The following is a 20,298-nucleotide window of genomic DNA, read 5'->3' on the forward strand; positions in this document are numbered from 1 at the left end:
ACATTAAAGTACTGAAAAGTAAAGCTCTAAGTTCCCCCGGCGACCGCTCCTTGTTTTCAAAAGTCCGATCATTGCGCTCTTGCCAAATACACCACATGATACAGATCGGGATCATTTTCCACACCTCCTTAATTTGTTGGACTCCTCTCGAAAGTGTCCAACTAGCCAACAGATCAACCACGGTTTCTGGCATCACGAAGGGTAGCTCTACTCGACTGAAAACTTCCACCCACAAGGCTCTCGTTATCTCGCAATGTAACAATAGATGATCCACTGTCTCACCTGATCTCTTACACAAGCAACACCAGTCTAGTACAACTAACCGTCGCTTCCTCAGGTTGTCAGTGGTCAGAATCTTCCCCCATGCTGCTGTCCATGTAAAGAAAACCACTTTCGGAGGCGCCTTATTTCTCCAAAGTCTCTTCCATGGGAACTGAATGGTTGTGGTGTGGGAAAGGGACTTATAGAAGGATCTAACTGAGAAGATGCCCTTGCCCGTCGGGTTCCACCATAAGCTATCAGCTTGCTGTCTATTCGGCTTCACAGAATATATGAGGCTGAAAAAGGCTTCAAAAATGTCTACTTCCCAATCTTATGCCGCTCTACTAAATGTCACGTTCCACTGCACATGATCCCCTGATATAATCATAAGGTCCTCAATGGATGCTTCCTGGTTGCGAGCCACCCGGAAAACAATTGGAAATGCATCATTTAGGGCCTCACTCCCACACCAAATGTCCTCCCAAAACTTAATACGGGATCCCCTCCCCAACACCATTTTAGAATGAGTAATAAAGTCCCCCCACCCGCGCCTAATGTGTTTCCATATCCCCACTCCACTTGCCCCATTTACTTCTTTTATGCACCAGCCCCCCCATAAGCTTCCATGTTTATACTCAATCACCAGTTTCCATAGAGCTTCGGTTTCCAAATTATACCGCCATAACCACTTCCCAAGCAACGCCCGATTGAATGTTCTCACATTCTTTATTAATAATAAAACTTCATTAAAAAGTGCGAAGGGCTTGTCTGAAGTACATAGGATATAAACAAGAGACACCTATGTACATACAAGAAGTTAGAAGGATAAACTATTGTATGGGTAAATATCATTTAGTTTTAAGGAGCAATGGTTGTGGGGTATATATAATTTGCTGATATATGGATAATAATTACAAGTACAAAAGAGTTATACATCCTGCAGTTAGCTGTTTGTAAGAGGGGAGCTTGAGTATGGTTTTAATCTTCAAAGAAATAGCAAATATTGCTTATTTGAAATGATAGAATAAGGAAGCTGATTCTGGAGTACAATTCAGGCCTTTGTTCACGATCCTCTTATCAATTGGCGTCTTTTCAACTTCAATGAAGTCCCACAAATTTCAGTGTTTGCGAGCACTAATGCCCCCCCTGTTGTGAATGCTGAAGACTCTGCTCCGAATAAAGAACTTCCTCAACCTCAACGGAGCGCTTTTGAAAGGGAAATCCTTCAGGTAATTTTGAATCTTAATTGTAAAATACTGTGAAATGGTTTTACTGAATTGTTCTCATAATTATCAGTTTCTTGTGCAGGCTGTTAATCAACTCGGTGATGCTAATGAAGTCTTGAATGAGCGTGCCGTAGTTGTAATGGACCGTATGAGTAATAAACTTACTGGACGTGACTTTTCTACTTGTTCTCCAGTATCCACCAGTTCTATTCAACATGGCGTTGACCAGACCACCTTAATTTCTGGAGATACCCGTGAAGTTGATCACGGATTGTCTGTTAAACTGCAAGTTCAAAAGTTGATTATCCAAGCTACATCACATGAAAATTTGTGCCAAAATTATGTCGGGTATGATGTTGCATTTTTTTCTCTGCTCTTATTTTATACTCATTCAGTGTTTTCTTTCAGACATAATTTGTATAAAGCCCTTTAAGTTTAATAAATTTCTCCACTATGAACCTTTGATCTATTATTGCCAAATGCTGCCAAAGCAAGGTAAATACAGTTACCAATTTGCAGTTGGGGATCATACCTGTGTCAGCCATTAGTTTTTCAAATATTCACAATGCTAATGATGCAAAAGATGTTGAACTGGTTGTTCTGTCCATTGAAACTCCTTGAATTGCCTGCAACTGACTGCATACTGAATAGTGTTTAATCAATTATGAATTTAGGAAATTCTGCTATCTAATAATCGCTACTTGTTGGCCTTATTTCAGGTGGTGTCCTTTTTGGTAAGCGGAAAACTGTTGTATATATTGTATATATTTTGTACAGAGCTGGACCTTTTGATGAAACCTTTTGCTACTTCTCAATTATTGTATTATTGTATAGACGCAATTCCAATCAAGAAAACATGCATCATTTTTCGTTTGATCTTTGCTCTCAAGATTTGATTTGCTCCAGAAGTAAATAATAAATATAATTCAAACTGGCTTGAGGTGGAGGCTAACATGGTCAAATTCCCAATTTAAATTAAACAAGCATGCAGCATTTGAAGGTTTGTGAACCTTCTAGTGATCAATTACAGTAAACACTGGAACTTTGTGTGGAGAACTTGAGAAAACTACAGGATGAGTTCTCCCTTCAATACAATGGGTTTTGCAGAGTCACCATAGAAGACTATCGTAAATCACTCCTCAAACTTTCCAAAGGATTCAAAATCCTGAATGACTGGTAACCAACAGCTCGCTTTCAGAATTGCAGGCTCCGGATAAATACCAAGGAAATACCAGGACAAAATTATACACAGCAAAATTGGCACCCACAGTTTATATCATCAAGAATAAATGCGATATATAAAGATTTGAAAGTCTATAACCCAAAAAAGCGAATAACACTAGCAGAAGCGAAAAAGACTTGAGGAAAGAACGAAGTACAAAAACAGCTAAAAAAAAAAATGCAAAAGTCTAGTTATATTGAAAAGCTTCGCTCGTTCATTGATTACTGGATTCACTATGTCAAGAAATTCTGTTGGGGAAGGCAGGCAGGTAGAATTCAATCCATTACGAGAAAAGAATCAGTGACTGCCCCAACTTTTGTCTCAAATGGAAGTTTATGTGGACACACGAACGCCACATAATTCGCTCATTTTGGCCTAGAAACAGCAGGGGAGTATCAGAAATATAGATATTGAGCATAGTTTGTGTACATAGTGGTGGCTTGAGCAAAGGGCATTTCATACCAGTCAGTAAATACGAGATTTGACTGTTCTTCAATTTCACAATGAGGCAAACCCCTGGCAAGAAGCATCATAACATTTTGCTTCCAGTCGTTAAGCAGTAGGTCTCTTCTTATGCTTGCTCTGCACAAAGCTCAGAAGGAAATCTGTAAATATGTGCTCGTAGTCCGGCATTTTCCCGTACCCTGCAGTGGTTTCAAAAAGTTGTTCAACCACCACAGTCTAAATGCAATCTTGGCAAACAGACGGGCATATAAACTAATGCATTCCTAAATTTTAAAACCGTTCTGAAGTCATTATACATGATGATTTTGCATTAGCCTTAAGCAAGTTGTACCATTCAAACATCCTCCTAATCTTGTCCATTCCCATTTTACAGCAAAACAAAAGATGTCAATACCACTGCCACAATAGATATGAACTGTAAACATGTAGGAGAGCATTACAATTCAACAGTTACAGTCTTGCAGAATCCAGAAATGAAACAACGGTATTGACCTAAATTCAATGCAAATAGGTTATACTTGCCAGGAAAGTAGTTGATGTCAATGACATAAAATACATCTCTGGTCCCATGCTCTCGAATTATATCTATATTGAACAACCGAAGACCCTAGAAAATAGAGCATAAAAAAGTCATTAGGAACAGAGAATGACCTATTTATTGTATATATCACCACAAAAAAGTGAATAACAATAGCCAATAGGTTGAACCAGGAACAATTACCAATCGGCGACGGAGCTCCCTTGCAAGCTTCTCCAGCAGAAGTAGTGGAGGATGTTCTGCATTATAATATTACATGAAGTAAAGTGATGAGAGCAGCTAGGGCCAGCCAACTTATGAGAAAGCTCTTTGCATGCCTCAGACACTTAAAAAACACTTAATTGGATCATAAGATTGATAAAATAATATCAGACAGCTTCTTTTTTTTATAAGTAATATCAGACTGCTTTACAAATGAACAAAAAAAAAAAAAAAGGAGTGGATTTGTGGATCAACCACTGTATCACTTACCCATTGAATTCTCATTACTTGTATGTTAGAACTAACCTATTAATTGAGCTATAATTAATAAAACAGAATATAGAATGTGTCATACCAAAATAACAAAGTGTATTCTAAGTATGTATTAACTGAGTTTTTTATGCCAAAAAACTTGAGAATTAAAAAATCAAACACAATTATCTCACCAGCAACACTAGGTTCCAGATCTGCATCATCTGCAGAAGCTGAAGCGGATGAAACCCTTGGGAAACGGAACACACCAGCAACTTTTTCTAGCTCATGCTTACTGAAATTAGGTAGAGAGAAACGCCTTACAACCTTTATGATTTCCCCAACAATATAAACTTTGAAGAGAATGCCACCTAATAGTAAGGCAAGTGGAAAAAAAAATCAAATAAAACTTCAATAGTGGGTGAAATGAAAACAAAGGCATTCATGCAAGTAGCAACATATACCATGGTTAACAAACTCCTGAAGAACCAGAGGAGGTTCAAGTTCAGCAAGGGAGAATTGATCATAAGCAAGAAACAGTTCGTGTGACTTGGCACTTCCATCCACGACCAAAGGCTTTACAACTGAAATATAATTAGACACGGGATGCATTAAAAAATATGAAGTTAGCACCCCAAGCCCCAATTCAAAAAAACAGCAAAACATACCCAGTGGCAACTGTAACCCAGCTTTATTAACTTCATGAGGAATAGACGATGGATCTTTTGAAATGACCAGCTGCCTTGGAACACCAACCTTGCCTGAAAGAACAGTTAACGATCAGTGCAAAACTTAGCCCTTACTAACTATGAGCACTAGAGCACTACTTCCAAAAATAAAATAAAATGAAAAGGAAACAAAAAAGATCATTCTCACAGTTCACTAGAACAGTAGAGGATTACCATGGCAGTCAGACAAGTTTAAATCTGCCACATCCTGAAGCATGGACTGACGATTGTGCAGATGTTCTATGGCATCTGGAGGATCAAGGACTGTCACTTCAGGATGTTTTTGCCTGTAATCCTTCCGAAGGGAAAAAGGAAAAACAGAAAAGAGAAAAGTAAGTATCAATGAATTGAAAGAAATCATGAGTAGATTGCATCCATATACATCATACTACAAGTTGTATGTCAAGAAAGTGCAGTATCACGAGTTTAACTGGCTGGTCAACGTTAGATAGAAAAACACAAGTATCAAAGAGTATAGATGGATGAACCTCAATTATGTTGCACCAATCCTTTCCTGACAACTGGAAAGAACATAAGGCTTGTGAGTCATTTAGTTGAGTATTAAATATGTATTATCAACATAATATGGAAAAGATTTAGATAAAAAAAGGGTCAAGCAATGGCATGATGACCAGTTTATAGTCAAATCACCATACACGACCAATAGAACCACAGCAATAGTTTAACAATAAAATGGTCATTCTACAAGTAGAATAATGAGAGGCCTGCAAAGAAATCATCTCTAACCTTATGCAAAACAACATCAAAAGGACCTTGATCTGACAGAGGCCTCTTTAAATCAATGGCTACAAAGAATATCCCCTTATTCCTACAGCACAAAATCCAACATTTTGTAGGTCAGGCAACAGTCCAGGAACTTCAGTCATCGAAGGATAAAGCTTCCTTCATTCATAGCACACTCAACAAAGAAAGTTAAATAATAGTTTTCGCTTCTTCTTAGCTAAAAGAGAATATATTCAACTAAACACTCGACAAAGCATTTCAGGTCAAATGGCCATCAAACTGTTTCCATTTATTTATGCCAAACTTAAAAGCAACAACCTAGAATTGAGCTATTTAAACATTTTTTTTTTCTAAGCGCGAGCTATTTAAACATTATGGATAGCAATGATCTCTTAAGTAATGTATATCAATGCTAATTTCCATGCAGTATGAAAGGAACAACCAGGAACAATATATATATGTCAAAATAAAATGGTTCCAAATAATGCCAGTTGAAGCTCTAAACTGCTGACACACCACTGTGAACAACAAAAGTTATAGTGGACAGTGTACAAAAATTAGTATCTGATAAAATATCTAAAATGTTCTCATACAGATGTACTAGTTCCATTGGCTGGGAGCACAAGCTGATAGACTAAGCAGTTAATATAACAAAGGACCATCGAGAAAGGTGACCCCTGCATTGTACCAATAGTGCAAATTGCACTTTTCTTTTATTTTTTTTCAAACATTTTTTCAACCCCTTTAAACATTTAAAAGAAATTCGCAAACTCATTAAAAACTCTTCCTTAACCATTAAGTAAAAAAAAATAAAAAATATCAGTCACTTTTGGGAGGCACCATTCTCGGTGGCCCAAGCATTTTCCTACAAAACACATAAATTGCAGGAAATCTTTGGACACGTTGGTAAACAACCACTCTTGACAGGAAAAACCCAAGGTTCCACAGTAAAATATCGATTTTATAATAGATTAAGCATAGAAACTACAGAGCAAGGCATCAGGAATTGGCTTTTCCTCATTCGTGGACTTAGCCAAACGGCATATATGGTAGAATATTCCCATTTTATAAATAGAAAACGGGAAGAAAACACCCGTGGACTTCAGATACCAAGAAGGGAACCCGATAAGTCAATCCAAACAGTTGCCAAAGATTGGTTGGCCACAGTGATCGTCTCTCAACACTATCGACAAAGACAACCACCGTTGCAAAAGCCGCTTCTGCCGAAAAGTATCGGAAACAAATAGAGACTAGAAAACAAACAGCCAAATCTTTGGGAAAACCACCAGATAAGGAAATTAAAAGGCCGAACCTTAAAACTCCAAACAAATAAAGACATACATATTTCTATATGATAAAAGGGCCAATTTCAATGTTATAAAAGCTAATCATCATCAATTGTACAAATCTTGGAAATTTAATTGGAATAGGTGAAATAATGGAAGAATTTGTGAGGAAAAGAATTGGTACGGGTCGAATAATACCAAGCGAGGCGGATAAGCTTTGGCTGCAAGAAGCTCTTCTTCTTTTTAGATGTCAATGCGTATCCGACGACGAGGTTTTGCGACTGTAACTGAGGGAACCCGATGCCGGTCGAATACGTCTGCGAATTCAAGCTCTTGGCCACCTTCTCCTCTTCCTCATCTTCTTCGATTTCACCGTTCAACCTCATGCCCACGGGAAATAAAAAAAGAACCCTAATTGCAGATATCACACAGGGGATTGGAATTCGTTTTCTTGCTCCTTTTTTTTGTTGTTGTTATTATTCGTGTCGTTGGTGTTTGTTTTGTTCAGAAAGACTGGGGAGGGTTTGTTATTAAAAATTTAGAATGGAGTTGGGAGCTTAATGTTGCATGAAATGAACCGAATCAAGCTGGGAAAGATGGAATCTTTTCATTCCATCTTGTTCTCTCTCTGTCTCTCTCTCAGCATAGAGAATAGAGAGGTGCGGCTGGGTTTCACACTCTCTCTCCCTAGTGCCTCTTCTTCACAATCACCTACAGAGAGAGAGAGAGTGGGTGCCTGTATTTATATGTACTTAAAAGATAGAGAGAGTGGGTGCCTGTATTTATATATGAAACAGAATATTCAGTTTGCAGAGAGCGAGAGAGTCTAGAGAGAGAGAGCATGTGGGTTGGTTGGGTTGCCGAAGAGACTTGCACACTGAATACAGCAAGCTTCACAGACATTATACATACATATATAACTCTGATTTGATTGAGCAAGCAATATTTTGAAGCTTCCTGGGATTTTTCATTGATTTTCCTTCTATTTTTCCCTTCTCATTTTCATGCTACCCCACGGGCCATTACAATGAAATTTCTCATCATATAAAAAAAAAAATCATTTTTAATGCAAAATGTCTCACTTTATGTCTATTTCTCCTTTATTTAAAAATTTAAAAATTAAATAAAAATTCTAAATTCCACCATAACACATGGAATAATAACCAACACGTTGGCTTATTTTGAAATAGACCGTTGAGTAAGTGAAATGGAGAACATTTTCTTGTCAAAGTTACGTAGGTTGGTAGGTATAGATTCTTGCTTGTAAGGATTTCATGAATTTCACATGGGAATTCTCTCATTTTTATTTTATACTATTGTTATTATTTTGGCCGGAAAAGTTGGCAGCTGGGGGACTGTTTAACAACAGAGGTTTACAACCTATGCATGCTTTTTCTTTTTTCTTTTGGATTAATGGTTAATATGGAGAGATCGAGGAAAGAAGGTCGACTCAATTTGTTTCTTGCTGGCTAGAAATATATATTTATAAATTTTCTAATATGGAGTTTGCAGCATATATACATATATATTTAATTAGTGGGAGTGATCAAGACATGAACAAGCTTGAATTTACATGACAACTAAACTGATATTAATGTTCTCATCGAATAAATGTATTTATTCCATGCACTGCATGGAATAAATTGAAATTGTAGTAGCTAGAGCTATGCAGGAAGATTTCATTCCCCAATTACTCAACTTAAGCCTGGCATGTCCTGTCCCTCGTGGTGCACAGCTTTTGGTATAAAAAATGGTGAATGGACAGGCATCTTTTATGGTTTTATAGATCATGGGGGTATCAAAATGCATGAAGGTGGACAACCAGCAGGGCAGCATCTTTGCCGTATGCAGGGTTGTGGAATCAAAAACTGATAAACGAACGAGCTCGATCCCCGTGAGCGGATTCTCTTTTCTCATCTCTTTTTAGCTGCTAATTCATGTCAAACAGGTCGTCAAGTTGTTGAAAATGAATTGTTCTTATTTGCAACAAATGGCGATCATTATGATCTCTTTCTAATAAGGTTTGAACACAACTCTGTAAAACACTAGAACTGAAAGAATGTTTGAATTGGTTTTAGGCTTCTCTACAAACACAATTGGTATTAAACCCAAAACCTCTCAATGTTGAGATAAAATCTTAATATTTTGAATTGACCTAAAACTGCAAACTCGTTCACCTCTCTACATATTTATCAAAGTAATATTATTCTCCGTCTTAAGGGGTGGAAAGCAGAGAAATCAATGTGCAACTACAAATATTAAGTCAAAAAATCCATTCCAAGCATAGAAATCAATGTGAATTACAAATATTAATAGAGCCAAATAATCCATTACAAATAGAGAATGAGAGTTGTCTTCGACAAGGAAAAATTATCAAGGAGGTCGTCGACAGTCGATGGTGGGTTGAGGGTAGTCGTCGATGGTGGAGGAGAGAATGGTCGAGGGGCATGCACGGCAGAAGAAAAAACGTAGAGAGAAAAATTAGGTGTGATTTGAATTTGGATGTGATTTGCTTTAGATTTAGGTTGTAGAGAATGAAGGATAATTTAGTCAATTCATATTTTAAAATAGGGATAAGATGGTCATTTCATGTACTAAGACTGTAATACAGCCCTCTTAAAATAGGACTGACACTGTATATAGAACTACTTAAGAATAATACATATGTACCCTAGAGTCAACAAAATACATGTGTTTAAACCTGGCCTAGCCGGCATGCATCTTGAATCTTGATCTTCTAAACGTGCTTAGCTAGCTAGCTACTATTTAATTTATGGGATTTAAAATTAATAGAAAAATTAATTTATGGTATACTACTACGATCGAACCTCTTAAAAAAAGTGCACTCCAAACAAAACTAACGCCCGATAATAAAATGAAATTATATGATTTTAAATAAAAGTTAAAAGTTGAATAAAATATTATTTTTTAATATTATTATTATTTAAAGATTTGAAAAAATTAAATTATTTATCATCTTTTATATAAAAATTTAAAAAAATTAGAATAATAAGATAAAATAAAATTATTTCAGTATCTAAAGGAACCTAAAATGTCAACAATACTCAGACATCAAATAAGTAAAGGAAGTAGACGATGTTAATATTGATGATGCACCTCCAAATACGTCCCATCTTTAATTTGTCGTAATATTACTGTTTTTTTCTCATTCTTTTTTATTTTCCTTTGTGACTTGGAATTCGATAGCTTGGGCGTGCAGCTCATTCAAGTTATCGAAGCATCATGTCAGAAAATGTTGTTGCTGGGCAAGGAGAATATGCCTTTTGCCAAGAGCAGTACTAGAGAATATGCTATGCCTATACTCAGAGACGTGCCAAGATTAATCCTTTGGTTTATGCCCATAGTTTACAGCATTAATGTTGCACACGCTACCCAAAGCTGTTGAACCACTCTAAATATAATCCATAGAATACATATATATATATATATATACCTAATTATAAACATAAATTAGAAGCACTACATGGGATTTAAAAAAAAAAAAAAGTACTACATGGGATACAAAAATATTACATAAAAATAAACTTATAAACTGATTATGATCTGTTAGATCTATTTTATAATAAAATTAAATTTACAATCTAACATACCATATCAATTAATTACGTCAATTTATAAATTTATTTTGAGATAATTATTTTTGACTAAAGTATTTTTAACATAAATTAGTCATAGCTAGACAAATAGCTACGACTATAGGAGTGATTATATATATATTATCTTTCTTTCTTCACGAGACAAATAGCTAGGCTAAAAGGCACTTTTTTCACCGTCAAAAAAATGATGCATTGCATGTAGAATACTTCAAGTGAATTAACGACGATTTTGTACCCAAAGACAAAGGAAAAAGAACCAACTTATGACAAAGATTTGACAGTACTGGAAAAAACTTACAACGAAGTAAAAGGACAAATTAATCAGAATATTGCATGCATGGTTTAGATCTACGATTGGTCTGCCAAACGTTATTTTCTAGCTGAAATCCAAAAAAGACAAAGAAAAAAATGAATTAAGGTTTTACGGGAGTTTGAATACAAAAGAGTAAAGATCAAGAAGGTGGGCATGCAGGGATCATGGATGGATGGATGTCATGCCAATAACATAATATAATCGGTGCCTAAAGGATAGTTATATATATAATTGGCAGCGCTTAAATTGCCTACTATAATATATATATATATATATATATATATTATATGATAGAGAAATGATATTTACAGTCGTGAGTTTGCAAGTGCTGCATAATTTTCTTTAAAAATAAAATAGTAAATATGATACTCACATAAAAAATTAAATTTTTAATAATAAATTACACTATTTTTCAAAATAATTATATCATACTTACATACTCCACGAATATACTTACTCACATGACAAAAGGTGATCACACGAAACAAGTTGCATTATGTTGCTAGTTATGACTAATTACGAAAAACAACCTCCAAATAATGTTCAAATCGACGTTATTTTTGGACGCAAGGGGATTTGAAATCGACGGAAGCATGGGGTCGAGTTGGATGTCGATTCAAGCTTGCCGCTTGATTCACTGCTATCGGTCAAGTTTGCCCTAGATTCATTACAGAGAGGGAGAAGACGCGGGACGTAATGGGGGGATGTTCCTAGGAGATAGAACATTTGAACTTTCAAATGTAAGAAACGACAACGTTTAATATATATATATATATATATATATATAAATCATGTGTATTGGTGTGCGGAGGATGTATGAATAGTAATCGGTTGAATAGAATATTTCTATATATATATAATATGTAGGCGATGGGCTCGAAATTTCATACTATTTTCCATCACCTATCCTTTGTCCTATGCTAGGATCTTTTCAAGACCCCTTCTCCGGAGATGACAACTTCCTCTCTTTTAGGGCAAAATTCAAAACCCTAAAAAGTATATAATTTGGTTTCATGGGCCAAATAAATACTACGAACGAGAAGAGCTCTGCATGTCATCAGAGCTTTGGGGTGATCATGATGATCAAATTGGATTTGGGAGAGAATATGGGAAAAATAATATGCTTGTGAATCTAATAGATTTGATCATGAAAGATATTGAAACGTGTTTGTTAATTTTCTAGGGCCTTTTAGTTATAAGGTAGGAAATATTGGGGAAAAGATTGACTAAAGGTATGAGGTAGGTTGGAGTAGGGACAAAAGAAATGCAAGAATCTCTGCCAAACAGGTAGGCATCCTACTAATCCTTTGGGGTTATCTCAATTATCTCAAGTGATAAAAGATTTTGGTCTTTGATGGTATATGTTTTTTACATCTAGAATTCTCTCGGAGTATAAACAATTTATATAAATCATCAAAATGAGCAATTTTTATAAATCATCAAAATGAGAGACTTTTTCAATATTATCTTATATGTATTTGCGAAAAATTCCATACCAAACACTTGTGCACCCCTTGTTCTTGAACACCCCGATAATAATAATAATAAAAAAAAAAAACATCCTACTAATATTTAGAAGAACGACTATGCTGCTTATAAAATACGATAAAATTTGGAAACAAGAGTAATACTACATACAGTTGTGGAGTGCGCAAGTGTCGTACAGTCGTTTTGAAAAAGAGTGGGGTCCACTATTAAAAAATTAATTTCTTTTCATATAAGTCTCATATTTATTCACTTTTTTCAAAACAACTGCACGACGCTTGTACACTCACGATTACAAGTATAATTTCTTCTGTAAAAATTTTAGAAAATTGTAAAAGGGAAAGTTATACAAATTTACATTAGGTGTATTTTATATATAAAAAAAATATATAATCAACCGTATCATATAAAGTTGTGCAAATTTATTCTTTTAAAAAAATTATAAAAATTTATAAAATAATTGTCTGCAATTCTTTTCTCGAGCCTAATGTTTTTCTTATTATTTGTGTTTCATAATACTAAGATCTAGCTTGATTTAAAAAATAACAGAAAAGCAATTTCTATACGTGCCAAGATCCAAAAGAGTCCTGCAAGGTGGAACAAGGTTATATGATATAACTTATATCAATATGTAAGAGTTATATGAGTGGCAATACGTGATACAACCCATTAACTCAACACGAATACGATAATAACGAGTTTGAATTTAGTCATAACGGATTTGGATTTAGTCTTAACTGGTTCGGATCAAAATGGATTGACCCGTTAAGACATGATTGCTTAACGAGTTGATAATGAATCAATCCGTTTTGTCCCGTTAAAAAAGTTAAAGTTACAATTATACTTTTATATCTAAAAGTAAAATTATTAGGATTTTAATTTCAATATTTTTATTGTTTGGATTATAATTTTGGACTTATAGTCAATTTTATTTTTATTTTATTTTATAGATATTGTGATGTTAACATTTATATAAAATTATGCTAAATTTAATGATGTCAAACGGGTTAATTTCGGGTTTGTTCAACCCATTTACATAAACGAGTCGGGTTGTGTTAACCTATTTCATAATATTCACTAACGGGTCAAAACGGGTTGACACGACACGACACGAGCCATTATGTTAATGGGTCATGTTAGTATTTGAGATTTTGAGTATTTGGATTGATCCATATAATATAATATATATGTTTTGACACGACCAATTAACACGATTTGATACCTATAATTATATGCATGCCAAAACCCTAGACTGGAGGTCGTAGTCCCCTTTACAAACCCAAGCTTACAATAAAAATTATTAAAAGAGAATTTGTCGTACACTCATTTAAAAAAAAAAGGTAATAAAAATGTGATCCATATAAAAAAAAAATTTAATTTTTAAAGATAAACACATTTCTTTTAGAAGAAATATACGGCACTTGCACAATTTGATTATATCTAATATTACTCTTATTAAAATGAACATACTAATTTAAAATAATTTTTATAAGAACAGTGCGAGATTTATATGGCACGTGAACGGAAGACTTGCACGATTTCTCTGTTTCAAGAGACAGACAGCGAGGAGGTAAGGGAGTCCGACACAGCGAGAGCACCAAGCTAAGCCCACTTGTTCAGTGACCCTATTCCGTACAAATTTTCACGTGGAAATCAATGTTGTATTGCTCTCTCCTCCATTACATTGCAATCTCATGCCCTACCCACTATGCCGAATACTTTGTGCCCACTTCCCTCTCACGCTATCTTTTACGATTGTATTTAGATTCATTTGGAGTATTTATCGAATTCTAAACTTAAAAAGTTTTTATCACCTTCTCGTTTATCTCTCTCCTAGACTCTTACCTTGAATGCCAGTGTTTGAGCAATAAAATTTAAGGTTACATTTAGATATTGAGATTATTTTTAATAATTTAAATTGATTTATAAATAATAATATTTTATAAATTTTATTGATACGCATTTAAATGTAAATAAATTAAAACTTATGTTTAAATTTATGTAATAAGTTGAAATAAATTTAATTTTTAAAAAAATAATAAATCTCAATAATAATTAATGGAACTCATCCAACATCAAACACAGCCTGAGAAACCTCTGACGATTCTGAAGCCCAACCATACAGACGCTATAAATAAGCCACAACTTAAAACAAAGAGAACTGCAGGGAAAGTGACAACACAGCCGACACCAACAAGAGCAAAATCTAAACCCTGAAAGAGCAGTTGACCGTTAAACTTGGACAGCTGCCTTGGCAGCCTTGCCTAGCTATTACTGTCTACTACCGCCCTTTTCACTTGCCGTCAATCTTTCAAATTATTTATTGCAAACAACCGAAATAGTGAGGCACTTTGGTGTTGCATACCGATTAAACTAGGGTTTCTTCCTTGACTTTTTAACTGAAAATCCCCAGGCCCCCTACTACGTTGCCTTGTATTCTCCACTACCCAAAACCCTGCGGAGTTTTCGATACTTATCGAGAGCACTGGTTTCTTTACTAATCCAAGTGCTTACAATCCCAAGTAATATCTTTTAGCTTGATCTTTTCATCGAGGAGTTCATTTTGAGAGCACTGGTTTTCGATCCATGGCGATCGTCCGGGATTTAAGCCTAATGTGCGGTCGAATCATCACTAAAAACTCGTGTTTGGATTCGAAGAATCGGGTTTTCGGAGCGTCGCTTTTTGGTGGCGGATCTCGTTGTGACGAAGGGAAGTTTAAGGGAAAGTTTGGGTTTGGAGTACGGGCAGCGGTACAAGTGGGCGTGGAGGGATCGAAAGGTTTGCGGGAGTTGAAGAGCTTAAATGGGGTTTTGGAGGTTGATGTGGTGTCGGAGGGTGACTTGAGGGAGAAGGGGTTCTTGGGGATGAGGAAGACCAAGCTCGTGTGTACGATTGGGCCCGCGTGTTGCTCGTTGGAGGAATTGGAAAAGTTGGCATTGGGAGGGATGAACGTGGCTAGGCTTAATATGTGTCATAATACGAGAGAGTGGCACCGAGATGTAATTAGGAAGATTAAGAGGTTGAATGAGGCAAAGGGATTTTGCGTTTCGGTGATGATTGATACTGAAGGTACTCAGGTTCATGTCGTGGATCATGGGGCTCCTTCCTCTGTCAAAGCAGAGGTAACTACATTGAAATCACTAATTTCTTCTGGCTTTTATGTCTTAGATATAGGTATCAATTTGGAAAAATATGTGTACAGCCTCTTTTTATGTCTAGTTCGCCAATGATGATCTATCATAGGAAAGATGCAATTTTGATGAGTTTTTCTTTTACTTGGATGATCAGGATGGTTCAATCTGGTTGTTTACTGCACAAAAGTTTGACGGATCGCGTCCATTCACGGTTCGAGCAAACTACGAAGGTTTTTCAGAAGGTAGTCGCATATTGCTGCTAATAGAATAAAAAACCAGCTCCCCCTACCAACCTGCCCAATCTCTGATCTCTATCTCTCTCTCAATAACCTCAGTGATATTGAATTTCTTGAGATTCATGTTCTCAATTAAATTTACTACTTGTCCAGGTATCGAGGTGGGAGATGAACTTGTTATTGATGGTGGAATGGCAGGGTTTGAAGTAATAGAAAAGATTGGGAGTGATTTACGCTGTAAGTGTACAGACCCTGGTTTATTCCTACCTCGGGCTAAATTGAGCTTTTGGAGAGATGGGAAGCTTGTGGGAAGGAATTATGGGCTTCCTACTCTATCAACTAAGGTTGAGCTGACATGCTTTTGTTCTTGAAATTTGTTTTCCTGCCTTTGTGGCTTCTAGATTCTTGTGTTTTTAGCTTATGGACCCATAAGTTAAAGTTTAACATGACATTGGTCCATGGAACTAGTGAATGCACAGTTTATTGTCATTTCGCCAATATTGGCTCTATACCAGCTCCCTGATCAAAACATCATGAATGCGGACATGCTATTCAGTCTGCAGAAGAAACTGCAAAACCCGTAATTTTAGCAATATCTTTTGGTGCTCGTAAATTCATTATTCATATCCACAGGATTGGGCTGACATTGAATTTGGAGTTTCTGAAGGTGTCGATTTCATTGCCATGTCATTTGTAAACGATTCTGATCCCGTCAGGCATCTTAAGAACTACCTCTCCACCAAATCATCAAAGTAAGGATTACGCTATCACAAAAAAATTATTTTAATCTCCTTTTTTCTGTGGTTACATATTATTACTTATTTTTCCTCCTCTCGAGCAACCTGATTTCTTCATATTAACACTAGTGTCTCAGAGCTTGGATCCGATGAATCCTAATACTCGCTTGTATCAAACAGAGCCCAAATATTTATCTTTCACATCAAGTCTCCTTACCATGTTTTCTGTCTTTGTTATTCCTGGTGAAGATGAACTCGTTGTCATGCTTGTGATGCGGTGTTAAAAGTATCGAAAGATATCATGCTTTAGTTAATAAGTAGTTAGTATGCTCTACTGATTAAAAAAAAAAAAAAAAATGTAAGTAGTTATTATGTTCTATTTAGCACTTGGAACTTGGGATATTTAGGCTTACTAGTTTGCTCCTTTTTTTAACTTTTTATTAAAAGTGGGAATGCAGATTTTATTCTAGTTTGCTGTTTTTGCTTTGAATCAATTTGCTTGCTTTTCAGATCCACAAGGGTATTGGCAAAGATAGAGAGCTTGGAGTCTCTTCAGAAGTTGGAAGAAATCATAGAGGCGTCTGACGGAATCATGGTGGCTCGAGGTGACCTTGGAGTTGAAATCCCACTTGAACAGATTCCTACTGTGCAAGAAGAGATAATTAATGTTTGTAGGAAGCTAAACAAACCAGTGATTGTAGCTTCTCAGCTTCTCGAGTCCATGGTTGAATATCCAATCCCAACACGTGCTGAGGTACCTCCATCACTGTCATTATTTTGGTAGTGAGGAATTCTGTTTGAATGGGGGGGAGGGGAGGGGATGCTTGAGAAATAATGTATTAAAAAAATATTGGTGTTTCGAATGTATATTATTGACTATATATATGCTTCGGTGCCATTAGGTTGCTGATGTTTCTGAAGCAGTTCGGCAGTATGCAGATGCATTGATGTTGTCTGGTGAGTCAGCCATTGGTTTATATGGACAGAAAGCTCTCTCTGTCTTGAGGATGTCCAGCAGTCGAATGGAAACTCGGGGTCGTGAGGACAATCAACAAAGTCTTGTCCATTCGTATCAACTGGGAGCATCATTGCCCGATCGCATTGCTGAGCAGATATGCAATTGTGCTGCAGAAATGGGTAATCTCACTTCTCCACTGTCTAAAATCTTACTATTCCGAGTTCAAAAACCATCTAAGTAGCAGCTGTTAGCTCTTACTGGAGTTTGTTACTAAGAAGTGTTCATATATCAAGTCATTGTCTCATTGTCACTGCGTTCAAAGTTCAAACACAATTGTTTTGCTCAGATTCTGACGGTATGAGGAAAGTGAGAATTAGTGCATAGTTTATGTCATTCTATGAAAGTATAGGTCGATACACAAACTTATGTTCTCAGAGGCTGACTTCCATGCTGTGGTACATAAATGCTTTCTCAAGTGGCTTCAGTCTACCTTCGGTCACAAATAAAGTAAATTGCACTTTGAGAACAATAATCTGTCTCTCTCTCGCTCTCACTCTCTCGTGTGCGTGCACGCAAAAAAAAAAAAAAAATAATAATAATAATAAAAAATAAATAAAGCTCATGTCCGCACACCAAGCCTGTGATGCTTAGATGCGAGTTTCAGTTGTGTTTATATTTTTCTTACCTCACAACCGTGTGTTCTGCCTGCAGCTAACAAACTTGGCGTGGATGCAATCTTTGTGTACACAAAGCATGGACACATGGCATCACTCTTGTCACGGAACCGTCCAAACCCTCCAATAATTGCATTCACGACTGAGGATAGCACCCGAATGGCTCTGAATCTGCAGTGGGGAGTGATTCCCCTCCTCCTTGATCTATCGGATGATATGGAAGCTAACATCTCGAAAAGCATTGATCTAATAAAATTGAGAGGGATGTTTAGGGAGGGGGATGCTGTGTTGGTCGTCTCAGATGTCACCTCAACCCATGCAACCCCAATGGCTTTCCAATCAATCCAGGTCAAGACCATCGCTTAGGGAGGCATTTTTACCGGGACAATGCTGCGTAACTCGTTCCTTGATGACTTGCTGAAAGTGGTCGTCATAGATGACTTGCTGCATATTCAATCGATTTTATTATCTATTACAAACTGGGAAGGAATTAAGAACATTTTCCTACCTTTGTCCTACTCCACCTCATTAGTGAACACGTGAAGGGAAGCAAGAAAGAGATTTGGATATGTTTGGAAATACAACTGTTTTCAGACTACTACATTATTATTCACAAACTGTTTTATTACTATTCATACATTATTAGCGATACTCTTAACATCCAAATGGAGCCGAAGTCTTCTCATTATCTTATTGCATTGCAATGCATCATGCTCGTCACTTTACAAACCTAAATTTGAGTTTCTTCCAATTTTCTTTGTCAGTATTTTGGATCAAATTCTCATTATCTTATTAAGCCTTCTTATCTCTTTGCTCTTGCTCATTTTTTTCCATCCTAAAATTAATAAAGAAGTTTCCACGTCAATTTTCGTTGAAATTTCTTGTATTTTCATTCACATTTATTTACTTAATACAGTTCAGTAGATTGTTCATTTAAATGCTTAACATATAAAAGTATTAAAAATAATTATATTAACAGAAAACGATAATTTTTTTAGAACACAGAATATAATTTCCCATCACATAATTTCAATCGGCTTTGGTACCCTACTAGCTACTACCCTCTCTCCGCCCCATCAAGAAAAGTTGCCAGACACAAAATAGAAACAACCAAACAACAGTGTAGAAAGGTTAGGGCTGTAAATGAGCCAGTCTCTTTGATAGCCTGATCGGTACTTCTTTGGTTAAATTCGAATTGACCTCGACTAGTGAAAAAAAAAAACTCGTTCATGATAGTAAATATTCGCTCGATTTGTAAATGGCACATACCCAATAAAACTCGACTAAGGTTCGTTAAAGTCAGCTCATTTATGCTCGAGTCAATTAAAACTTATTCATATATTAATAAATATATACATACACTTATGTATATATATATGTATTAGCTAATAATATAACCATACCAATTTTATAATTAAATATATAATATGTAATCTAATTACTTATGTCTATAGTGAATATACTTCATAGATATATTTTATAATTTATATGATAATTAGTTGATAAAATTTATTAATTTCATATACTAGTATGTGAGAACTATATATGAAATAGATATATGCTATCATATTAAGTGCATGTATTAATAATATATGTAAGCATATAATATATTGTTATTTTGAATAAATATCAACTAGTTAGATATTAATTATTTATAATTTTTTTAAATTTAATAATTCAATAGAGGTTTTATTTATTAGTTGTATAAATTCAATATTAAATCTTTTTTTCTTTAATTTATTACTTATTAAATTTTATTTAAAAAATAAAAAAATAAACAATTCGAGCTTGAGCTTGACTCGACTCGACTCGAACTTTTTTGGAACGAGCTTGGGTTCAGAGTTTAGCTCATCGAGTCGAGCTCGAATAAAAAATAAAAAAAATATGAGCAATGCTACACAACCTCTCAACCTTCGCACACCATATTTTTATTTAATTTTAATATTTTTTTAAAATTTTATTTTGAGTTTATTTTTTTAAACTAATTCAATTCTTCTATTCATTATTCATATATTAAATATTTGATAAAAGAAAAAAATAATAACAACTAAAAAAAGCGTAATATGTGGAGGTTGTGTAGATTTTTTTAAAAAATCACAAGTTTGGACTCTCAAGTATTTTGAATTGAGCCAAGCTCGGCAAGCCAAAAACCGGATCGGCTCGATTACAGCCCTAACTGAAAGGTGTATTGAAAAAGGATTTTGCTAGATACAAGCGAGT

The 20,298-nt window shown here is 35.5% G+C and overlaps 3 protein-coding genes across 7 annotated transcripts in view; 2 read left to right on the plus strand and 1 right to left on the minus strand.

Annotated features, from left to right (window-relative positions):
• Positions 1-2,361, plus strand: part of LOC109022214 (serine/threonine-protein kinase TOR-like) — a 44,872-nt gene extending 42,511 nt beyond the window's left edge. For all 3 annotated transcript variants that reach the window (XM_019005047.2, XM_035686484.1, XM_019005048.2), the window contains exons 55-57: positions 1,317-1,490; positions 1,570-1,835; positions 2,207-2,361. In XM_019005047.2, the coding sequence (XP_018860592.1) occupies positions 1,317-1,490; positions 1,570-1,835; positions 2,207-2,225 (459 nt within the window). In that variant the 3' untranslated portion in view covers positions 2,226-2,361. The remainder of the gene's footprint in view (positions 1-1,316; positions 1,491-1,569; positions 1,836-2,206) is intronic.
• On the minus strand, positions 2,253-7,828 carry LOC109022215 (inositol-tetrakisphosphate 1-kinase 3-like). 3 transcript variants are annotated; one of them, XR_004798558.1, is made up of 11 exons: positions 7,122-7,819; positions 5,641-5,722; positions 5,382-5,414; positions 5,068-5,188; positions 4,834-4,926; positions 4,630-4,749; positions 4,360-4,536; positions 3,896-3,951; positions 3,697-3,781; positions 3,172-3,353; positions 2,253-3,084 (listed from the first exon to the last, which is right to left on the minus strand). XR_004798558.1 is itself a non-coding variant. In XM_019005053.2 (10 exons), exons 1-10 carry the CDS (start codon positions 7,307-7,309, stop codon positions 3,281-3,283), a joined length of 966 nt encoding a protein of 321 aa, XP_018860598.1. In that variant the 5' UTR covers positions 7,310-7,828; the 3' UTR covers positions 3,091-3,280. The 3 variants fall into 3 exon arrangements, 2 of the variants coding, with proteins under 2 accessions (XP_018860598.1, XP_035542378.1); XM_019005053.2 differs by lacking the exon at positions 2,253-3,084 and having other exon boundaries at positions 3,091-3,291; positions 7,122-7,828; XM_035686485.1 differs by lacking the exon at positions 2,253-3,084 and having other exon boundaries at positions 3,091-3,353; positions 7,122-7,821.
• A 6,666-nt stretch (positions 7,829-14,494) lies between these two features.
• LOC109001918 (pyruvate kinase isozyme A, chloroplastic-like) lies at positions 14,495-18,729 on the plus strand. Its single transcript, XM_018979420.2, has 7 exons — positions 14,495-15,461; positions 15,628-15,715; positions 15,863-16,053; positions 16,343-16,461; positions 16,957-17,200; positions 17,349-17,583; positions 18,116-18,729. Exons 1-7 carry the CDS (start codon positions 14,925-14,927, stop codon positions 18,442-18,444), a joined length of 1,743 nt encoding a protein of 580 aa, XP_018834965.2. The 5' UTR covers positions 14,495-14,924; the 3' UTR covers positions 18,445-18,729.
• The last annotated feature ends 1,569 nt before the right edge of the window (positions 18,730-20,298 follow it).

The sequence above is a fragment of the Juglans regia genome, chromosome 16 (genome assembly GCF_001411555.2).
Source record: "Juglans regia cultivar Chandler chromosome 16, Walnut 2.0, whole genome shotgun sequence".
In the NCBI taxonomy this organism is placed as follows: domain Eukaryota; kingdom Viridiplantae; phylum Streptophyta; class Magnoliopsida; order Fagales; family Juglandaceae; genus Juglans; species Juglans regia.